The following is a 19,460-nucleotide window of genomic DNA, read 5'->3' as shown; positions in this document are numbered from 1 at the left end:
TTGAATATTTAGTCAATATTTTCCTTGGTATTATAAAAATTTATTTTTCTTTCATTTATTAAAAACAATACAACATAATAAGTTAATAAGTAAATAGAAAAAAAATATAATATGTAAAAAAAAGTGAAGAAAAATAAAACTAGAAAAATGAAGAAAGAAAATAATTATAAAAATTAGTAGGTAATTAAAGAAATAAGTAAATAATTAAATTAATAAGCAAGCAGATAAACAAATTAATAATTAATAGATAGAAGAAACATATAAATTAATAAAAAATCCAAAATGTACATTAGTAATTAAATAAGAATGAGACCAAACTAAATATATATACTAAGTATGTATATAAAAAAATGTGAAAACGAATGACAAATATTTTAATTAATTGATTAGTTTAGAAACTAATAAGTAAATAAATTAGTGGGTAAACAAATAAATGAAACATTACTTATGTAAATTTATAAACAAATAAGCAAACAAGTCATAAAGAAACAAATGAATAAATAATTATATAAATAAATAAACAAATAAATATACAAACAAATAAATAAATAAAAACCGTGGCCAAGCTGTACATGGGTGATTAAATTTAAAATGTCATTTTCATGCCCTGCCCAAAAATCTGGAATACTAGTTCATATATAAAAGTTTTTGAAATCAATTAATTTTCTTAATCACTCCTTCTACTTAAATTAATACACGGAGAAAAATTTATTCGTACTGATTACAATTGTCTATATTACTGCTCGGATATGTATGTGACCACTTTTTGTTATGATTACTATAGCTGTTGTAAGGAGTACAAACATGAAGGTATCCCTTACAACAGCTGTAGTAATCGTTCCTACTAAATTCTTAACACATTACATAGTCTTCGTAATCATTCCAAAAAGTGGTCACATATCCGCGCTGTAATGTAGACTATTGTAATCATTAAAAATAATTTTTCTCCGTGTAATTCTTAGTCGCTAGAAATTCTCTGAAAAAATTTGGCAGAAGAATTAGAAGCAAAATGTCAGTGGTGTCCCTTGTCCGCACTTAAGAAATCAGAACTTTACCTAATAATAAAAATTGTTGATTCTCACATTTTTAGTACCAGAAAAATTATTTAGTACAGCTAAGAGTCTATATTTTTATATAGTAATTGTGCTAGCAGAATAATTTTTATCCAGTGCTAGAAAAAAAATCAAAATCGCCTGTCCGTAAGTTTCATATTTTTAAGTAATTATCTCAAATTTTGAATATCATGCCTGATATTTAAATAACCTAGTGCAGACAATTGCTTTATTAAGCGTTAATAGTACAGCTTCTTAAAAAAAAAAACATTACAACATTCTATCACATCTATAACTTGTACGGTTGGTGGCAGAAAGCAAGTAACACTTTGTCGAGCACACCATGTCAGTGGTGTCCCCATAAAAAAATTGTTCATAAAATTAATATTTTTAAAATATTATTGTATCTCATTTTCAGTTATTACACGTACTTTAAAAACCGCAACGACTTTAACTTAAAAATAAAGTCTTTCTTTTTCGAAAATGAGAAATGAAGCAAAATGTCAGTGGTGTCCCTTGTCAGTGGTGTCCTCAGTCCCCTCAAAATTCTGTTTCTTGCAGCTTATTATTTTATTTTTAATAAATTTGTGTTAAATTTACTCCTTATATGCAGTTAATGAAGATTTAATACTGGATTGTAATTTATAAGCTGATTTTATTCTCACTATTCAAAAAAAATTATCAGTGAAATCTTTCAAAAATGTCAGTGGTGTCTCTCAATGTTCATATGTCTTTTTGGTCTTCAAAAGTATATTAATTTATGGCAGAACTCATTACAAATATTTTTTAAGTCATTTTGAAACATTCATTATTGTAATTTGAAATATTTTAACTTTTTAAAGTTGTAGGAATTTATTTGAGAAAAGAATAAACGAAAACATAAAATTTCTTATCATTTCTGCCTATCGTTTTTCACCTGGTGAAAATTAAAATTTGCTTCCACCTGCTCGACCACTATTATTTTTGTCCATCATATATTCTAGTCAACCAAAATAGAGTATCGTTAAGTTCAAAATCCTACATCGAAAAATCAAAGTTAGTAGGATCAAAAATGACATTTTAAATTTAATCACCCACATATTTATAATTTTGGTGTTCATTTCATGAACACTTTGCTTCCTCATAGAAATAATAATAATTGAAATATAAGAATTACTTTTTATAAACTGGTTAAAAATCATTAAATCTTCGTCCAAAAAATGTGTTTTTATATATTCTATAAGATGGTAATAATACCTAGTTTAATAATTACACATAAGTTTATAAACAAGAATGTTGAAAAAATGATATTTTCCACAATTTTTGATTTTTCAAATACCAATAATTTCATAATTTCTGCCTGAATCAGGTTCAAAAATAGGTCAATCGAAGCGTTTATTAATGCTCTTCAAGTTGGTAATAATATTTTTAAAGTTACTTCTACATAATTCAAAAAATTTCCATGAAAGTCTTATTTTTCAAAATTTTAGATTTTTAAAATTTTCATATCTCCGGCTAATATGGACGAAAAATGTTCAATGAAAGCTCAAAAGATACGTCTGAAAAAACTCTACAAAACTAAAGAAAAACATTTATAGCTGTTCTAACATTTTTTTGAAGTTATTGCCAAAAAACGTTCTTTTACAAAATGAAAAATGCAAAAAAATATAGTTAAACTTTATGAATCGGGCTGAAAATACACTCATTTTATATCCCCCGAGAAGATCTACAATTTAAAAAAAAATTGAAGCCTTTATAGCTCTTTCTCGTTCTGAGATATTGAGGCAAATGTAATGTTAGTACACACACACGGGAAATTTTTTTTAAATCCATTTTTTGGACTTCTGAGGTCAAATTACATCGAAATTTTTATTTATTTATTTATAACATTTATACGGACAGTGCCCATTCGAAAATAAAGTACTAAAAGATTAGGTATAAGGAAAATAAGTTTATAAATATGTCAAAAAATCACAATCGAAAATTTTGCTAATACAATCCTTCCTCTATGAAGAAGCAATAAACAATCAATTAGCAAATTTATAAACAATTAAACACGCAATTAAATAAATAAAGAAACAGATAAATAAGCAAATAAACATATAAATAAATAATTAGGGGAGAGGTACGAACGTTGAGACGGGTTCAGTTTTTCAGTTTTAATTTTTAACAAACAAAATTTAGTGAAAAATTCGATATGCTTTCTTAAAAGTATTGTCCAGGGCTACAACAATGCCAAAGAAAATTATTTTTTTTTTAACAAAAATGAAAAATTTATAGCTGATTTTTTAAACATGTTATTTTTGACAAAAAAAAAGTGGTACGCACGTTAAGACACCCATAGTAATTCATTTTAAATTGAAACAAAATGAATAATTACGTCAGATTCTAATTGTTTGTTGTTTATTTACTTGTTTTGATGGTCTTAGCGCAAAGAAAAAAATTAAAACATTAAAAATTAACTTAAAGAAGATAATCAAAAAATAAAATTTTATTTTGCACAAAAATAATTAATCGAAATCTTTATATTCGCAATTTTTACAGGTGAAGAACATGTAAAACGCTTAAAAATTGTGGATTCAAAATCAATTTTAATGACAGTACTATTTTCACACCGTGAGCGTTTTAACCTGCGTACCACAGTGTGTCTCAACGTGCAGACCTCGCCGTTATTTTTTTAAAGCTTTGAAATTATTTGTAGATGTTAACGTATGTTATAACCAAAATTATAACAATAATTGTAATTAATATTACATTAAAAATATAATTTAATAAATAAGCAAAATAAGTGGATTTATGAAAAAAATTAAAGTAAAGTTTAAAGAAAAAAACCAATTATTTTGTGCAACAAGTAAATAATGAAATTGACATAGTTTTCGAGAAGAATTTCACGGAGCGTTCCGTGGAAAAAAAATTGATGAAATTCCAACAGATAAGACACAACGAGACACAAAAATAAGGTAAATTATATATTGCGCGATATTAAGGAGAAAGAATTGGAGAAATGTCGAGAAAGAGAAAGAGGGAAAAAAGTATGAATCCAATAAAGAAATTAGTTTTGTGAAAGAAAGTTACTGTGTGGGGAAAGGAGACGATTCTTTTCTCGTTAGTCGAACGGCTTGGTGACTTTTCTTCGCGAGTATAAAGTCGATAGAGAAAGGACGAGACGATACCTTGAGGATACTTGTTAGTTTGATGCTCCATGAATAAGGTGCGTAGTTCGTCTTCTTCTTCCTCGGACCAGACGGCGCGAGAAACTTTCTTGTTTGTTGGTTGTGTGTCGTAGCCCTCAACCATTTCGGTGGCTTGGAGGGTCGTTTTCCAGAACAGCAATTCCATGTACGCTTTATGATTCTTTTGTGCGATCTCCGTGAAACTGCGAATTATAAAGATGGCAAACTTTTTCAGCTCCTGAAACATCATCATTCGACTTAAGCTTCTTGCAAATATTTCTCTCCCTCTCCTTCTCTTTTTCTCTCTCTCTTTCTCTCTACATCTATATTGATGTATATTGAAAAGTACCCTTGAAAAATCTATTATTTGAAAGAAACTTTTCATTTCGTAGACAAACTTTTTCAACTTTATATTTGTTCAAAAAAAAGTTCTCAAGTTCACCACATTCTTTTGTTCAAAAAAAAGAAAGAAATCAAAATTCTATTATCTACAAAAAGAAAAATTTCTTTTTATTTCTGAAGAAAAGTTGAATTTTTATTTTATTTATAGAAATGTAAAGGAGTAATATTTTCAATAGAATTATAGATTTAATTTTTTTTCAATTAAAAATGTTATTTTTACTTTCTTTTGTTCAATAGAAGATGAATTGATTTTGAAAATCGCGTCTATTGTATTTTTAGTTCTCTCAGCGTCCACCAGGTGTCTTCTCAGCTTCTCTCACTAGCAGAGATTTAGTTTCACTTCTTTCGATTATGTATCAACCGTATTTAATTTTTATAATTATTATATGTTTATAATAATAAAAAATAATTTTATTTAATTTACATAAAATGAAAATTTGTAAAACAAAAATTATAATTATATAAAATGATAAAGAAGTATAAAAAGATAAGAACACTATAGGTACTGGTAAAGAAGTCTCAATAAAAATGAATAAGAAAAACTTAAAATTAAAAAATAATAAAATAAAACAAAAAGAAATTCTTAAAAAAGTTGAATTTTTCATAAACTTTTACAAAGCCAATGGATTTGAGTGAAAAAAATTATAAAGCAAATTTTTGAGAAACAAATTTTTACCTTGTGCTCTGGTGATTTGGAATCGAGAATTTTTTGAAAAATTCTAAATATCGATGCCTGATAAATCATGGCGCTCATTTTGCAATCCCAAGCGATGCGATGTAACATTTTGATGATATAGTGATTCACTTCTATTGAATTCATTTCGAATCCCTGAAGAAGAAGTGCCATCGCTTTAACCACTTTCATATTGGCAAACCTGCAAGTTAGTTTTTGTGCAAATAAAAAATATACTTATTTTGTTAATTGTTAACTCATTCTTTTTTTTGGGGGAAAAAAACATTATTTATATTCCCGTTTCTTAATATTTTTGTAGAAAATTCTCAATTTTCATAAGAAAATAATTTGCATCATTTCTATTTCTTAATTACAATCGTTTTAATAAAATTCAAAGTTTTTTAAAAATAAAGGAAAAAAATGTTTATAAATTCTATTTGACAATTTCAAATTTTAATTAAAAATTAAATTGAAAACTTTTTATTTTTTATAAAATAAAGGAAAAAATTTTACTTAAATAAATGATCTGTTACATTTATTTACGAATTTCTTCAACTGCAAAATTATTCGAAAATGTCAATAAAGTCTTTTTTAAATAAATATTTAATTATTATTATTTTTCCATAGGAATTGAGATTTTCAAAAATTTCAAATTCCAATTTTTTGTTTGTCAAAAGTTTGACAGTTAATTTATAGATAATAAAATAAGTGGAGTTAGAAAATCTAACCCAAATTTCAAAAAATTTCAATAAAGAAGGTATACAGTTGCAATTTCATAAAATAATTAATTATTCTATGAATTATTTCATTTTGTATTTAAATAATTGAATTCTGATAAGAATTGATTTAAGAAAGAATTTTAGTTAAAACTTCAGAAAATAATTAGAAGTGTGAAAATAGGATTCTGTAGAAATAAAATAATTAAATTTTAAAAAGTTTTTAAATTTAAATCTTTGAAATTCTAATTGCTGTAAAAGTACCATAATATTTAAACATAAAAAATTATTATGAAAAATTTTCATTAAATTTAAAAAAGAAAGAGATCGATTTCTTCATGTTTTATAATCATTAAGTATGACCAAGTAATAAAATCATTTTTTTATATTATATGAATATTCTGCTATGAGTTTTATTATTTTTGAAAATAATAAAATTCCTCAAAAAATTTATTATTTATCAAAATAATTTAATTATTGCAAAGAAATTTATAAAAAATTTGTTAATTGAATTCTTGTGAAATTTTTATTATTTTGACAATAATTAAATGATTGTAAAGAATTTTATTAGAATTTTTTTTTAAATAATTCATTTCTTTTGGAAAATTGTTATTAAAATAGTAAATATTGAAAATCATTGACCTGAGGAAAATTTTTGAAAATAATTGAAATTTCTATGTGTAATAAAAGAAAAATATTTTATACACTTTTTTCCTTATAGTTGTAAAAAAAATTTCTATAAGGCGATGAAAAAGGATGGAAAAGTATTTTTTAATTAGTGTCTCACGTTATGTATTATATTGAAAATGAAAAATCACACACACCTGCGAATGAAATCTATAAAAACGAAATCAGTTTCCACACAAGTGCGTCGTTCTTCCATTTCTTCCTCATCCTCCTCATCGTCTTCTTCCTCTTCATCTGCAATGGTTAAGACAATGGCGATTAATTAAGAAGTTTTTAGATTTAATCCATTTGTTGCACTCGAGTGTAAAAAATTAAACTTACCATTGTATTCCATCTGTTCTTCTCCCACTTGTTCTTGGCCATTCACATTTAAAATTTCTTCTGGAACTGAAATTAAAGAAAGAAAGAAAAAAAGTTATCAAATAATTGTACATTTAAATAAATTATTTATTATTACAAATTTATAGGAAAATTTTTTATGAAATTTTGAATAAAATATTTGTGACTCGCTCTTAAAAAAGGTACGTACATTTCTTGGGATAGGGATCATCCATAAATAACGTTACACTTATTTTCGGGTTTTTTGACCCCCACCCCCCCCTTTCGTTGCATTTGGTTGCAAATTACCAACACCCCCCCCTAAATATAACGTTGCAAAAATGACTTTTACCCCCAAAATAAGAATTATATTATTTTTCTGGATTAATGAAGTAATTTTTCTTATTTCTCATATTATTATTATTTATTAAAATTAATTCTGATAATGATTTACACAACAATAATAATTTATAATAATATTAAGAAACATTTTGCAACGTTACATTTCAAAATCACCCACCTCCCCCCTTGTTGCATTTGGTTGCAAATTACCAACACCCCCCCCTAAATATAACGTTGCAAAAATGACTTTTACCCCCAAAATAAGAATTATATTATTTTTCTGGATTAATGAAGTAATTTTTCTTATTTCTCATATTATTATTATTTATTAAAATTAATTCTGATAATGATTTACACAACAATAATAATTTATAATAATATTAAGAAACATTTTGCAACGTTACATTTCAAAATCACCCACCTCCCCCCTTGTTGCAATCAGTTGCATTTTCCAACCACCCCCCCTCCCCTAATCGTGTAACGTTATTTATGGATGCTCCCTAATAGTACATACCTACTAAAATATATAAGATATATAAAATACCTATAAACTAAAAAAAAAGTTATAAATAATAAAATAAATATTTGGAAGCGTTCACAAATGATGTCACGTTTTTGGGGGTGGGGGGGGTCTATACTAAACGTGACATAATGTATTTTTCACATGTGAAATTGCATGAAATTGCATAACAAGGGGGAGGGGGGGTTGAAAATCTCAAAAAATTGCGTGACATAATTTGTGAACGCTCCCTTTTTTATTTTATTTACAACTTTAAATTCTTACAATTGTAACGTAAGTAGTAACAGACATTCATAGTCAGACACAATCGTTCTACAATCTTGTAATCTTATTACAAGTAGTATGAATATAGTTTGGTCCGACAGGAATAAGCATTTTGTATATAAAAACTATGAATATCGTATCAGTAGTAAAACTTTGTTTTCGTCAGACAAAGAATTTAAATTTTATTATATTTTCATTTTCATCAGTAAAAGTCAGTTTTGTAATGCAGAGGGATTTACATTCTTGTTATTTCAGTTTAAGTAGTTAACCTCAGTTTTAGTCAGTCGATATAAGTACACAGTAAATCGTTAAGAGTTAAAATAACACCAGAATGGATTAAAATAATCCGCAACAGTTTAATCCCTATAGGATTAAATTAACACCAGAAAGGGTTAAAATAAGCAATTTCAGTGTTTTTTTTACTATGAATAAAATTTTACTTTAACGGCGTTGGAAGGTCTGTGAAATTTTAAGGTTACAATTATCGCCCGACAAAATACGGCACTGACTGATTTAAATGACGTGAAATAGGTAAATAAACATTTTTCAACCACTTTTTCTCTAAACACAGACACTTTTTACAAAATAAGCCAACGTACAATGGGTAAGAATCTTCTTAATAACCTAAATTCAAAAGATTGTTTAAATTCATGCAGAAACGCGGTTGTAAAGTAATTGGAAAGTAATGTAATGACAGACAACAAGAAGCGGTTTACTGCCAGTCACCAGAAGAGGGCAGAAGCATGCAGAGAGTACAATGTTCCAGCTGTTATATTCTTAGCATTATATCACTTTCCAATTTTACATTTTACAACCGCGTTTCTGCATGAATCTAAACAATCTTTTGAATTTAGATAATTAAGAAGATTCTTACCCATTGTACGTTGGCTTATTTTGTAAAAAGTGTCTGTGTTTAGAGAAAAAGTGGTTGAAAAATGTTTATTTACCTATTTCACGTCATTTAAATCAGTCAGTGCCGCGCCGTATTTTGTCGGGCGATAATTGAAACCTACAAATTTTACAGACCTTCCAACGCCGTTAAATCAAACACCAAGTCAATGATTAGTCAAAATTCGACAAATTTAGCTGCACTAGGGACAATAGTTAGTTAGTAACTAACTTACTAACTAACGATCTGACTAACTTTCTAACTAAGTAATTTAGTAACGTTCTAACTAATTTACAAACTTAATTACTAATTAACCAGGGTGTCCGAGAAATGCGTGAAAAGCGGGAATTGTAAGGGAAATTTTTTGGTGCGGGAAATGTACGGGAATATGCGGGATTTTTATCTGACACCGGGAATAGTCTATATTAAAGTTATTGTTGTTTAATTATTGTTTTAATTGAACTGTTGTTTAATTATATATTAAATTTAATTGTTACTTTAATGAATTCGAACACTGTATTACTCGTGTTGGAATTTATTTTTTGGAATTATTAATAGTTTAGGTGTACAGGTTTAGAAAGAAAACTGTACACATTCACGCAGAGACTTGTTATGATTACAATAGTCTACATTAAAAGGAAATCTTGGATTCTATTCACATTAGCAGCAGTCTAAGGGAATCAGTGATACAGACAGTCGTAGTCATTACAACAGGACTATTGTAAAATAAGGTGACCGGCTATCTTGCCTTCTTATTTTACTATAGTCATTTGTAATCACTAATATTGCTACCTTACAGTCACGGAATACGATATTCCGACTCAAAACGCTAACTACTAACTAAACTAACTAACTTAACAATGCTAACTAACAAAACTTACGTAACAAACGTAAGTTACGTAAGTAGAGTAAATTACGTGATTAATGCAACTTACGTAAGTTAAGTAACTAGAGTAATTTACTAATTAATGTAACTTACGTAACTACTGTAAGTTACCGTATTTACGTAAATTACGTAACTTACGTAAGCAATCTAATTTGCTTAACTGACTTACGAAAATTTTCTTTTTTTACTTTACTACAGTCATTTGTAATCAGAAATGTAGCAATATTAGTCTTTACAAAGGACTGTAGTAAAATAAGAAGGCAAGACAGACGGTCACCTTATTTTACAATAGTCCTGTTGTAATGACTACGACTATCTGTATCACTGATTCCCTTAGACTACTGCTAATGTGAATAGAATCCAAGATTTCCTTTTAAAGTAGACTATTGTAATCAGTCACATAGACATTGTGATGACTTATATTAAGTTCGTATTAATTTCAAATAAATTTTTAATGAGTACGTTCGACTTACAGAATTGTTACAACGAAGCTACTTTAGGCATTACAAAAAGTGGTCACATATCCGAACAGTACTGTTCGACTATTGTAATCATTAACAGAAAATTTTTCTCCGTGTAGGTCCGTAAATTTTTATAAAGTCCGTAAAAGTCAGTTTTTTAAAAAAAAAGTCCGTAATTTGTTTGAAAAAATGCGAAAACACCGTAAATTGTACGATATAATTTGGAAAATTTTTTAGAAGTTACAAATGATTGCAAAATTTTAATTATTTTTAAAAGTAATTAAATTCTTCGCAGAAATTCAATTATGTTTTAAAATTTTTAAAGATTCTCTTCAAAATTTCATAATTGTCTTTATAAATAATAAAATTCTTCTCTAAAATTCAATTATTTTTAATAGTTTTAATAAAATTAAAAAAATTTTTAATTATTATTATATTTTCCTCAATTCAATCATTTTCAATATATCTATGGGACATTCCACGTCAACACGGACAGAGCTCTAAACAAAAATTGCCTTGATGGATTTAAACGTTTTAGGGCTTAAAAGATTTCTACGTTCATGTAATTTAAGATGCCGATGGGCGTTTTTTGCAAAATTCCATTTCCGATGCCAATAGAACTGTCAAAAGTCAAAAGGTCCAAAAATCTCAAAATACTTTTATGAATTAAAAGCAAAAAACGAGGTAAATTATTCTGTAACTCATTCTTTATCAGTTTTTAGGGTTCCCGAATATAAATCTAAAGTTTTTTTTTAAATCCAAAATGGCGAATTCAATATGGCGGACAAAATTCAAATTTGATCAGATTCGATTAAAACTTGTTACTCGGAGGTTTTTAGGGTCGCTGATTACGAATCTGAAGTCACTTTTTAAAAATTCAAAATGGCGGATCCAATATGGCGGAAAAAATTTTCAAATTTGATCCGATTCCCTTAAAACGTGTTACTCGGGGGCTTTTGGGGTCGCAGATTATGAATATGAAGTTACTTTGTGTTTGAGACTTCAAATTCATAATCAGCTACGCTAAAAACCACCGAGTAACACTTTTTAATTAAATCTGATCAAATTAAAAAATTTGATCCGCCATTTTGAATTTCTACAAAGTAACTTCATATTCATAATCTGCGACCCCAAAAGCCCCCGAGTAACACGTTTTAAGGGAATCGGATCAAATTTGAAAATTTTTTCCGCCATATTGGATCCGCCATTTTGAATTTTTAAAAAGTGACTTCAGATTCGTAATCAGCGACCCTAAAAACCCCCGAGTAACAAGTTTTAATCGAATCTGATCAAATTTGAATTTTGTCCGCCATATTGAATTCGCCATTTTGGATTTTTAAAAAAAAAACTTTAGATTTATATTCGGGAACCCTAAAAACTGATAAAGAATAAGTTACAGAATAATTTACCTCGTTTTTTGCTTTTAATTCATAAAAGTATTTTGAGATTTTTGAACCTTTTCACTTTTGACAATTCTATTGGCATCGGAAATGGAATTTTGCAAAAAACGCCCATCGGCATCTTAAAGTACATGAACGTAGAAATCTTTTAAGCCCTAGAACGTTTAAATCCATCAAAGCAATTTTTGTTTAGAGCTCTGTCCGTGTTGACGTGGAATGTCCCCTATAGATAAATTAAAAATTTTATTAAAATATAAAATTATATTTTATTAAAATATAAAAATAAATTTATTTATACTACATTTTAATAAAATTTTCCAAAAGAATTTAATTATTTAGAAAAAATTTGGTGAAAAAATTCTCTGGAAACATTCAATACTTAATTTTTTATAAATAATAAAAATTTTATATGAATTCAATTCTTCAAAAAAATTCAATAAAATTAAAAAATTTAAGAAAATTCTCGTCGAAATTTAAATTATTTTTATAAATAATAAAATTCTTCTGTGAAATGTAATTATTTTCAAAAATTTTATTTCATGAAATTTTATAAATAATTGAATTTTAAAATGGTTTCGAAAAAAACGGAATTAAAGATTGTGGTACCAATTGATGGTGATATCTGTGGTTCTTCCGGGAAGTTATTCAGATAAGAATTGTTTCCAGTTCAGGGCACCTTGAAGATAAAAAACCAACAGGTTTTAAATTTTTAAAACCATCCCCCTCTTAATTTTGAAAATACGAAAAATCGACAATATGGGCCCTTTTCTAAAAAGGACAGTTTTTCTATTAATCACTTCACTGACGGGGCGTTCCAAATGGCGTTCCACGCGCCGAGGCCCAGACTGGCAAAAACACCGAAATGGCGTTCCTAATAAAACTTTATTTTTAAAGAGTGTACACTACTTTTAACTTATACAAAGCAATATTTCTATAGTTTAGACATCAGGGAACAAGATTATCGCAATGAAAATTTCAGTTTTTGGGATTTTTAATGTTTTTTCAAACGTTGAAATAGTCAATTTTTACCACTTTTCACCAAATGGCGTTCCACTTTTTTTCAATTTTTACGCAGTAAAACTCATATTTTTTATTTAAAAAATATATTTACATACAAAACATTATAATATAATAATGTAATAAGTAAAAAATAAATATAAATAATTAATAAATAAAATATAATAATTATTAATAATAACAAAAGTGGAACGCCATTTGTTAAAAAGTGTTAAAAATCGACTATTTCAACGTTCGAAGAAACATTGAAAATCTCAAAAACTGAAATTTTCATTGTGATAATCTTGTTCCCTGATGTCTAAACTATAGAAATATTGCTTTGTAGTAGTAAAAAGTAGTGTACACTCTTTAAAAATAAAGTTTTATTAGGAACGCCATTTCGGTGTTTTTGCCAGTCTGGGCCTCGGCGCGTGAAACGCCATTTGGAACGCCCCGCCAGTGAAGTGGTTAAAAACCCATTTTTTTACAAGATTAATGATTAGGTACAATTTTATTGTGTCAATTGAAGAAAAAGAATATATATTAAACTTATTTAAAAATTTTCGACAGTCTCTATTATAACAAAAGAATTGGACAAGTGCGAGTTGTACTCGCACTGCAATGGCGGGTTCCGTACACAAATATTAAAACAATACTTGCAACATTTATCAGTAATTGGTAGAATTAAAATAAACAATTTAAAAAATATATTAAAATCATTTGATAAAAAAAATAACTAAAAAAATTAAAGTATTATATATATCTAATATTGTAAATAATAATAAGCAGAGGAACAACATTTTCGAAATTATAGTTTTTTTTTTGAAAAAAAAATTTAAAAAAATTTTTTTTTAATTTTTTTTAAAAAGTTTCTTAAATAAATTTGTTGTCGTCAGACTGTAATAATACACTAGGAAACCAATTTTCAGCTCATTAGATCAAATAATATAAAAGTTAGAGAAAAAAATTTTTTTTTTTTAATTTTTTAGTTTTTCCTTGACAACGCTATAGTCATCATTACATATCAAGTTCATATTTTTCCTGTAATCTACGAGTGAAAATATATATCTGCACAAAATTTGAGCTCTTTAGGTCAAATAGTTTAGCTGCTAGGGGGGGCACGATTTGGCTACGGACACAAGAGTCTCACCAATAGGGTTCCGCCGATACACCATAGGCGTACGGAACCCTAAAAATTGACGCAATATCCAAATTTTCATTTCGACAATTACGAAAAAAAGACGTTAACATAAATATCTCTGGTTCTTCTGTGAAGTTATTCAGATAAGAATATTGTTTACAGTCCAGGGTACCAAAAAGATTAAAAACCAATAGGTTTAAAATTTTTAAAACCATCCCCCCCTCTTAATTTTGAAAATACGAAAAATCGAATTGTTTACAGTCCAGGATACCTTAAAGATGAAAAATCAAGAGGTTTTAAATTTTCCGACACCTCCATTTTCAAAATACGGATTACTTTTGCAAATGACCGATAAAATGGGCCCTTTTCATTTTTCTAAAGAACCAATGAAATCAAACAGTTGAATTATCGATAACTTAATGAAAACCGCATGATTCGACTTGTCAAAACATGTAGATTGATTATAAAAAATAAAAAAAAATTCAGATTTTGCTTAAAAATTACTAAATTGCGATTATTTCGAAAACTAGAACCGACAATATGGGCCCTTTTCATGTGGACGTCCACATATATATAAATCTTCAAAATTTTATGATATTTTATGATATAGGCGTTTTTTATAACAAAATTTAAAATCAATGGAATAATATACCTATTCGGGAATTTTGTATATTCAAACGGGAAATGTACGAGAATTTTATTTCATGTCTTTATTAACTAACTAACCTACTAATTAGCTACCTTACTTAACATAGTTACTTACTAACTTCCTAGTAAATTGGGAAGTATTAAAAAGCGTTGCAGATTAAATTAACACCAAAAAAGATTAAAATAATCCATTTTCAAATCAAAACCAAGTCAACAATTTGTCAATATTCACCGATTTTAGTTTTACCAGGAACAATAGATCGTGATCGGAGTAAGCAAGTAAGCAAGGAAGCAAAAAGGAAATAGACAAGTAAACAAATAAGTATGTAACCAAGCAAGTAAAGAAGTACAACAAGCAAAAAGAAATAATAAGCAAGTAACACAGCAAGTAAGAAAGTAAGCAAGTAAGTAAGACAGTAAAGAAGCAAGTAAGCAAGGAAGCAAAAAGGAAGTAAAAAAGTGAGCAAGAAGGAAATAAGGAAGTAAGTAAGCCAGTAAAGAAGCAAGTAAGCAAGATATTTTCTTTTTGCTTACTTTATTACTTACTTACCTACTTAGATCACTATTTATTATACTTACTAACCAAGTTAAGTAAGTTAGTTAGTAACTAAGTTAACAAATTTGACAAAAAAATTTTTAAAATAAAATTTTTTTGGAAATTTTTTCAACCCCTGGACATTTTTTAAAAATTGTAGAAAAAATTTGAAACTTATATAGGTGTGATCATTCAAGTCTCATCTTTAATTTAAGACCAAAAGAGTTCAAAAATCTTATTCGATTTGTGAGATATCATTATAACCGGTCGAGCATTTTCAGCTAAAAACCGTTCAAAATCGACTAATTCACTGCATTTGTCAAAAGACATGCTCGGACGTTTATAATGATATCTCACAAATCGAATAAGATTTTTGAACTCTTTTGGTCTTAAATTAAAGATGAGACTTAAATGATCACACCTATATAAGTTTCAATTTTTTTCTCCAATTTTTAAAAAATGTCCAGGGGTTGAAAAAATTTCCAAAAAAATTTTATTTTAAAAATTTTTTTGTGAATTTTGTCGATTGCTGCAATCTTTGTATAAATTATTAAAATTTTCAGTTATGTATCATTAATCGTAGAATTTAATAATCTTTCGAATGGTAGGGGAATGTAGTCGAGGTCGGCCCACTTTTTGACTTTTGTTTATAACTTTTTTTAAAAATGAATTTGGACAATTGAAGTATATTGTTGGAAAGTCCTGTTTAATAGGAACATTTTTTCTATACAAAGTAAATTGATTGGTTTTAAAATGAAAAAGGTATAAAGATTAAAAAAAAAATTTGTAGTCCAGGTTGGTCCTTACAGTCAAGGTCGGACATGTTTAAAATTCAAAGGGCATTAACCGTTAAAAAATAAAATAACATGTTTGGAGTTACGGAAAATTGATTCCTTATTGTTTACAGCTTGTAACTTATAATATGTTTATTTGTTAAAGACATTTAGTCCATACAAAGAGGTTGCGAAAATTATAACATCTCTTTCAAAAATAAAAAAACTCATACTACACAAAATTAAAGTACAACATAACCAAACATACAATTACAGGAATCTCCTTTAAAGCGACACACCATATTGAATAATATAAGCTGATTTACAAATGTTCTCTTTTGATTGCTATTGCTTCAATAAATTGGTAAAATTTTTTAATTGAGTCCCTCTGTGGATTTTCAAGAATATTCATAATAGCTACAGTTTTTGAGGGTTCATCCTCCGCAGAACAAATAATTTTTTTCCTTTTATCATCATGAAATCAACATTCGATCAAAATATGGTAATCAAAATTAACGGTTGACAGTAAACCGCAACCACCGCAAAAATCCTCACATCTCCACTTGCAAATATAATTGTTAATTCTGATTATTGGCTGAAAAAGGTTAAGAAGTCTTACTTGAGCAAAAATTCTAAGGTATTTTAATGGTACGAAAAGCTTAAAATATGGTTGAGAGTCTACATTAACTGAGAGATGCGGGAGAAGTTGCAGTAATCGCGATGCCCGCAGTCGGGACATATCTTCCTTAAACAAGAAGTTTCCATATTCTGATACCCAACGAGCTTTATTTAATTGCAAAGATACTAATGTAAGATTTTCCCATTCTGGAAATCTATCAATTAATTTAAAGAAGTGACTCAACTGTGTACACCAATTATATTTAGGCGAGGTGTTATCATTTTCTGATAGTGTTTTTAACTTATTAAAACATATAAGTGAGTATCGGTTATTATTCATAGATAACACCTTTTCAACAAAATTAAGGGCGAGTTTAAAACTAGTCGCAATGAGTTTACGGTTTCCGGTTTCAAGTCTAACCGCATAGCCAGGCGTATTTCGAGGCAAGTTTAACAATTTTTTATAGAACTGAGTTTGAAATTTCTCGATTTCATCTTCATATCTCAGGCTCCAGGTCTGCGCATTATAAAGTAAAACATTCAGGGCCAAGCTTTTAAACAATCTTTCAGTCGATGACCACGATTCAAGCTTCATTCTATCAATTAGAGAGATTGTGCTATATTGTGCAAGGTTAGCTTTGGACATCGCTGTATTTGTCGCTTTTATAAAAACTGCCGAATTAGAAAAGGGAATTCCCAGAGAAGTATAATTAGAAACAACTTCAATTCTTTCATTTTGTCCATATAAAAATAATCCTAAATTCTTATCATGTGAATGTCCCCAAACTCAGCAATAAGGCATAACTAGATATAATTCATCCAAGGATTCTAATGTGGAATGCAAGAGGACTACGAAACATAGTCGCTATCTTGCCTGAAGTGAATAATTGTGATGTAATTTGTGTTAATGAGACATGGACAATAGATGATCCGTCTCTCTTTGTTTCTAACTATTTCAACGACTGCGGCGTTATTCATAGCAAGGCAACGAAAACAGCAACAAGGGGAAGAGCGAAGGGAGGACTTCTGGTGATATACAATAAAAGTAATTATTCGGCTAAAAGTCTGTTTACGAATGATGAATGTATTTTTATTAAGTTTACAAATGAAAATTTTAAATTTATAATTGGTTTTGTATACACTTCGCCTAATTCAAATTTTGATAATTTTATATCCATTTTAGATTTTCAAATTAACAAGATTTCATTTAAATTTCCTAATATACTAATGTATATAGGTAGGGACTTTAATGCTAGAGTGGAGAATTTGAATCAGCTGTCAAATGAAATAATTTTAAGCAATTGGTTTATTTTTGATGAGAGAGATAGTCTGGATGTAAAGAGTGATAAGAGGGGTGAAGAGTTGCTATTTATGATTGAGAATAATGGTTTTATATTGATTAATGGCAGATGTAGAAGTGATTGGCCCGGGAATTATACTTTTTTCAACAAAAATGGTAAATCTGTTGTTGATTTGTTTTGGTCTAACTTAGAGGGAGCGGAGTAGGGGAAAGGTGTATGAGATGATGCCCCTAAGGGAGAATGACCATTATTCAAAGAAAAATCAACATTTTGGAGTTTGTTTTGTACGAACTAGTAGATAATTAATCCATCTAACTTTTCTGATTAGAAATGTATGCAGCTAATTAATATTTTACAAGTAAATTTAATTTTTCTAAAACCTTACAAAAGGATCATCTTGGACACCCCGGAGTCCAAGATGATCCATAGGTTTATCTTACTCCTATTATTGGAAAAAGAGACTAAATTGAAGAAATAACGTATATAAATATTAAATATGCTTTATATAGGTTATAAATGACTTTGAACACTCACCAAGATTCATTTTTCTATTCTATAATTACGAGGCATTGTCTACAACAAGAAAATTAATAAAATAGATGTAGGGCTTCCGTTTCCGGTACCGTTTCGGTGTACACGCGCTTAGAAAGAGTTAAGAGTTTTTTGAGAAATATAAAGGTTTTAAAAAAGGGTGGGTAGTGTAGAGTGCTGAGTGTGTAGTGTAAAGGAAAGGTATGTTTGTATAGAGTAGTGAATGTATAAGTGATAAAAAAGGTAAAAAAGAGAAGTGTGTTTTGTGAGGTTAGGTTGCTTGAAGTGAGAGAGAGGAGAGAGAGACAGTGGAAAAATTTTGAGCATTTGAGTGATAAGGTAGATTTCTGGAATGGCTGAGTTTGACTCAAGTAGTGTTAGCGAGAATGAGAAAAAGGCGCGGGTATTTGAAAGGGGAATAGGAAAGAATGGAAAAAAGATGACGTGTGAGGATTGCATGGATTTGTTAGAATTAGTATGGATGATGAAGGACGCGATGGATGAAGGAGCGAAGAGAGTAAGGGAAAATTTGATGGATATATGTGAGGATGGGGAATCAAGGGACAAAGAGATAGTGGAAATTGAAGAGAGGTTGGAGAAATTGCAGGAAATGTGGAATGAATGGGATAGTAGGTGGAAAAAGGATAAGGAAAGCATGTGGAGAAGAATGAATGGATTAGAAAAATTTATAAAGGAAGTGAATGAGGGGACAGAGAAAGTTGAGGGAAGTGAACATGATAGGTTGAAGTGGAAAATGGCGGATTTGACAAGGCGAGTGGATGTAGTTGAAAAGGAGAAAAGAAAAAAGAATGTAGTGATCAGAGGTATGAATGTAGGTGTGATGGAGGGTAAAAGGGCAGTGGAAAAAGTGTTGGCTTGGGTGGGGGTTAATGTCTCGGTGAAAATGGTACAAGCGTTAGGAAGGGGTGAATATGGTTTGCCAAAGTTATGGTTGGTGGAGTTAAGTAGTGAGGAAGAGAAAATGGAGGTGATGAGGTTGAAAGGAAGACTGAAAGGAAGTGTAATAAGAATAGATGAGGATAGAAGTTGGAGAGAGAGAAGAATGATATGGTTATTGAGAGAAAGAGCGGGGACGGAGAGAGTGATTGGAAAACAGGTAAGAATGGGTAAGGATTGTATTTGGGTGGATGGGGT

At 28.6% G+C, this 19,460-nt stretch overlaps 1 protein-coding gene across 1 annotated transcript in view; it reads right to left on the bottom strand.

Moving 5' to 3' along the window:
* Positions 1–19,460, bottom strand: part of LOC122504090 (protein timeless homolog) — a 710,704-nt gene that overhangs the window by 38,111 nt on the left and 653,133 nt on the right. Inside the window, exons 17-20 of the mRNA XM_043614987.1 lie at positions 7,004–7,069; positions 6,820–6,916; positions 5,283–5,481; positions 4,205–4,442 (exon numbers count right to left, since the gene is read on the bottom strand). Coding sequence (XP_043470922.1) covers positions 4,205–4,442; positions 5,283–5,481; positions 6,820–6,916; positions 7,004–7,069 — 600 coding nt within the window. The remainder of the gene's footprint in view (positions 1–4,204; positions 4,443–5,282; positions 5,482–6,819; positions 6,917–7,003; positions 7,070–19,460) is intronic.

The sequence above is a fragment of the Leptopilina heterotoma genome, unplaced genomic scaffold (genome assembly GCF_015476425.1).
Source record: "Leptopilina heterotoma isolate Lh14 unplaced genomic scaffold, ASM1547642v1 Lhet_278, whole genome shotgun sequence".
Lineage (NCBI taxonomy): Eukaryota > Metazoa > Arthropoda > Insecta > Hymenoptera > Figitidae > Leptopilina > Leptopilina heterotoma.
This window is presented reverse-complemented; position numbering and strand designations above follow the sequence as displayed.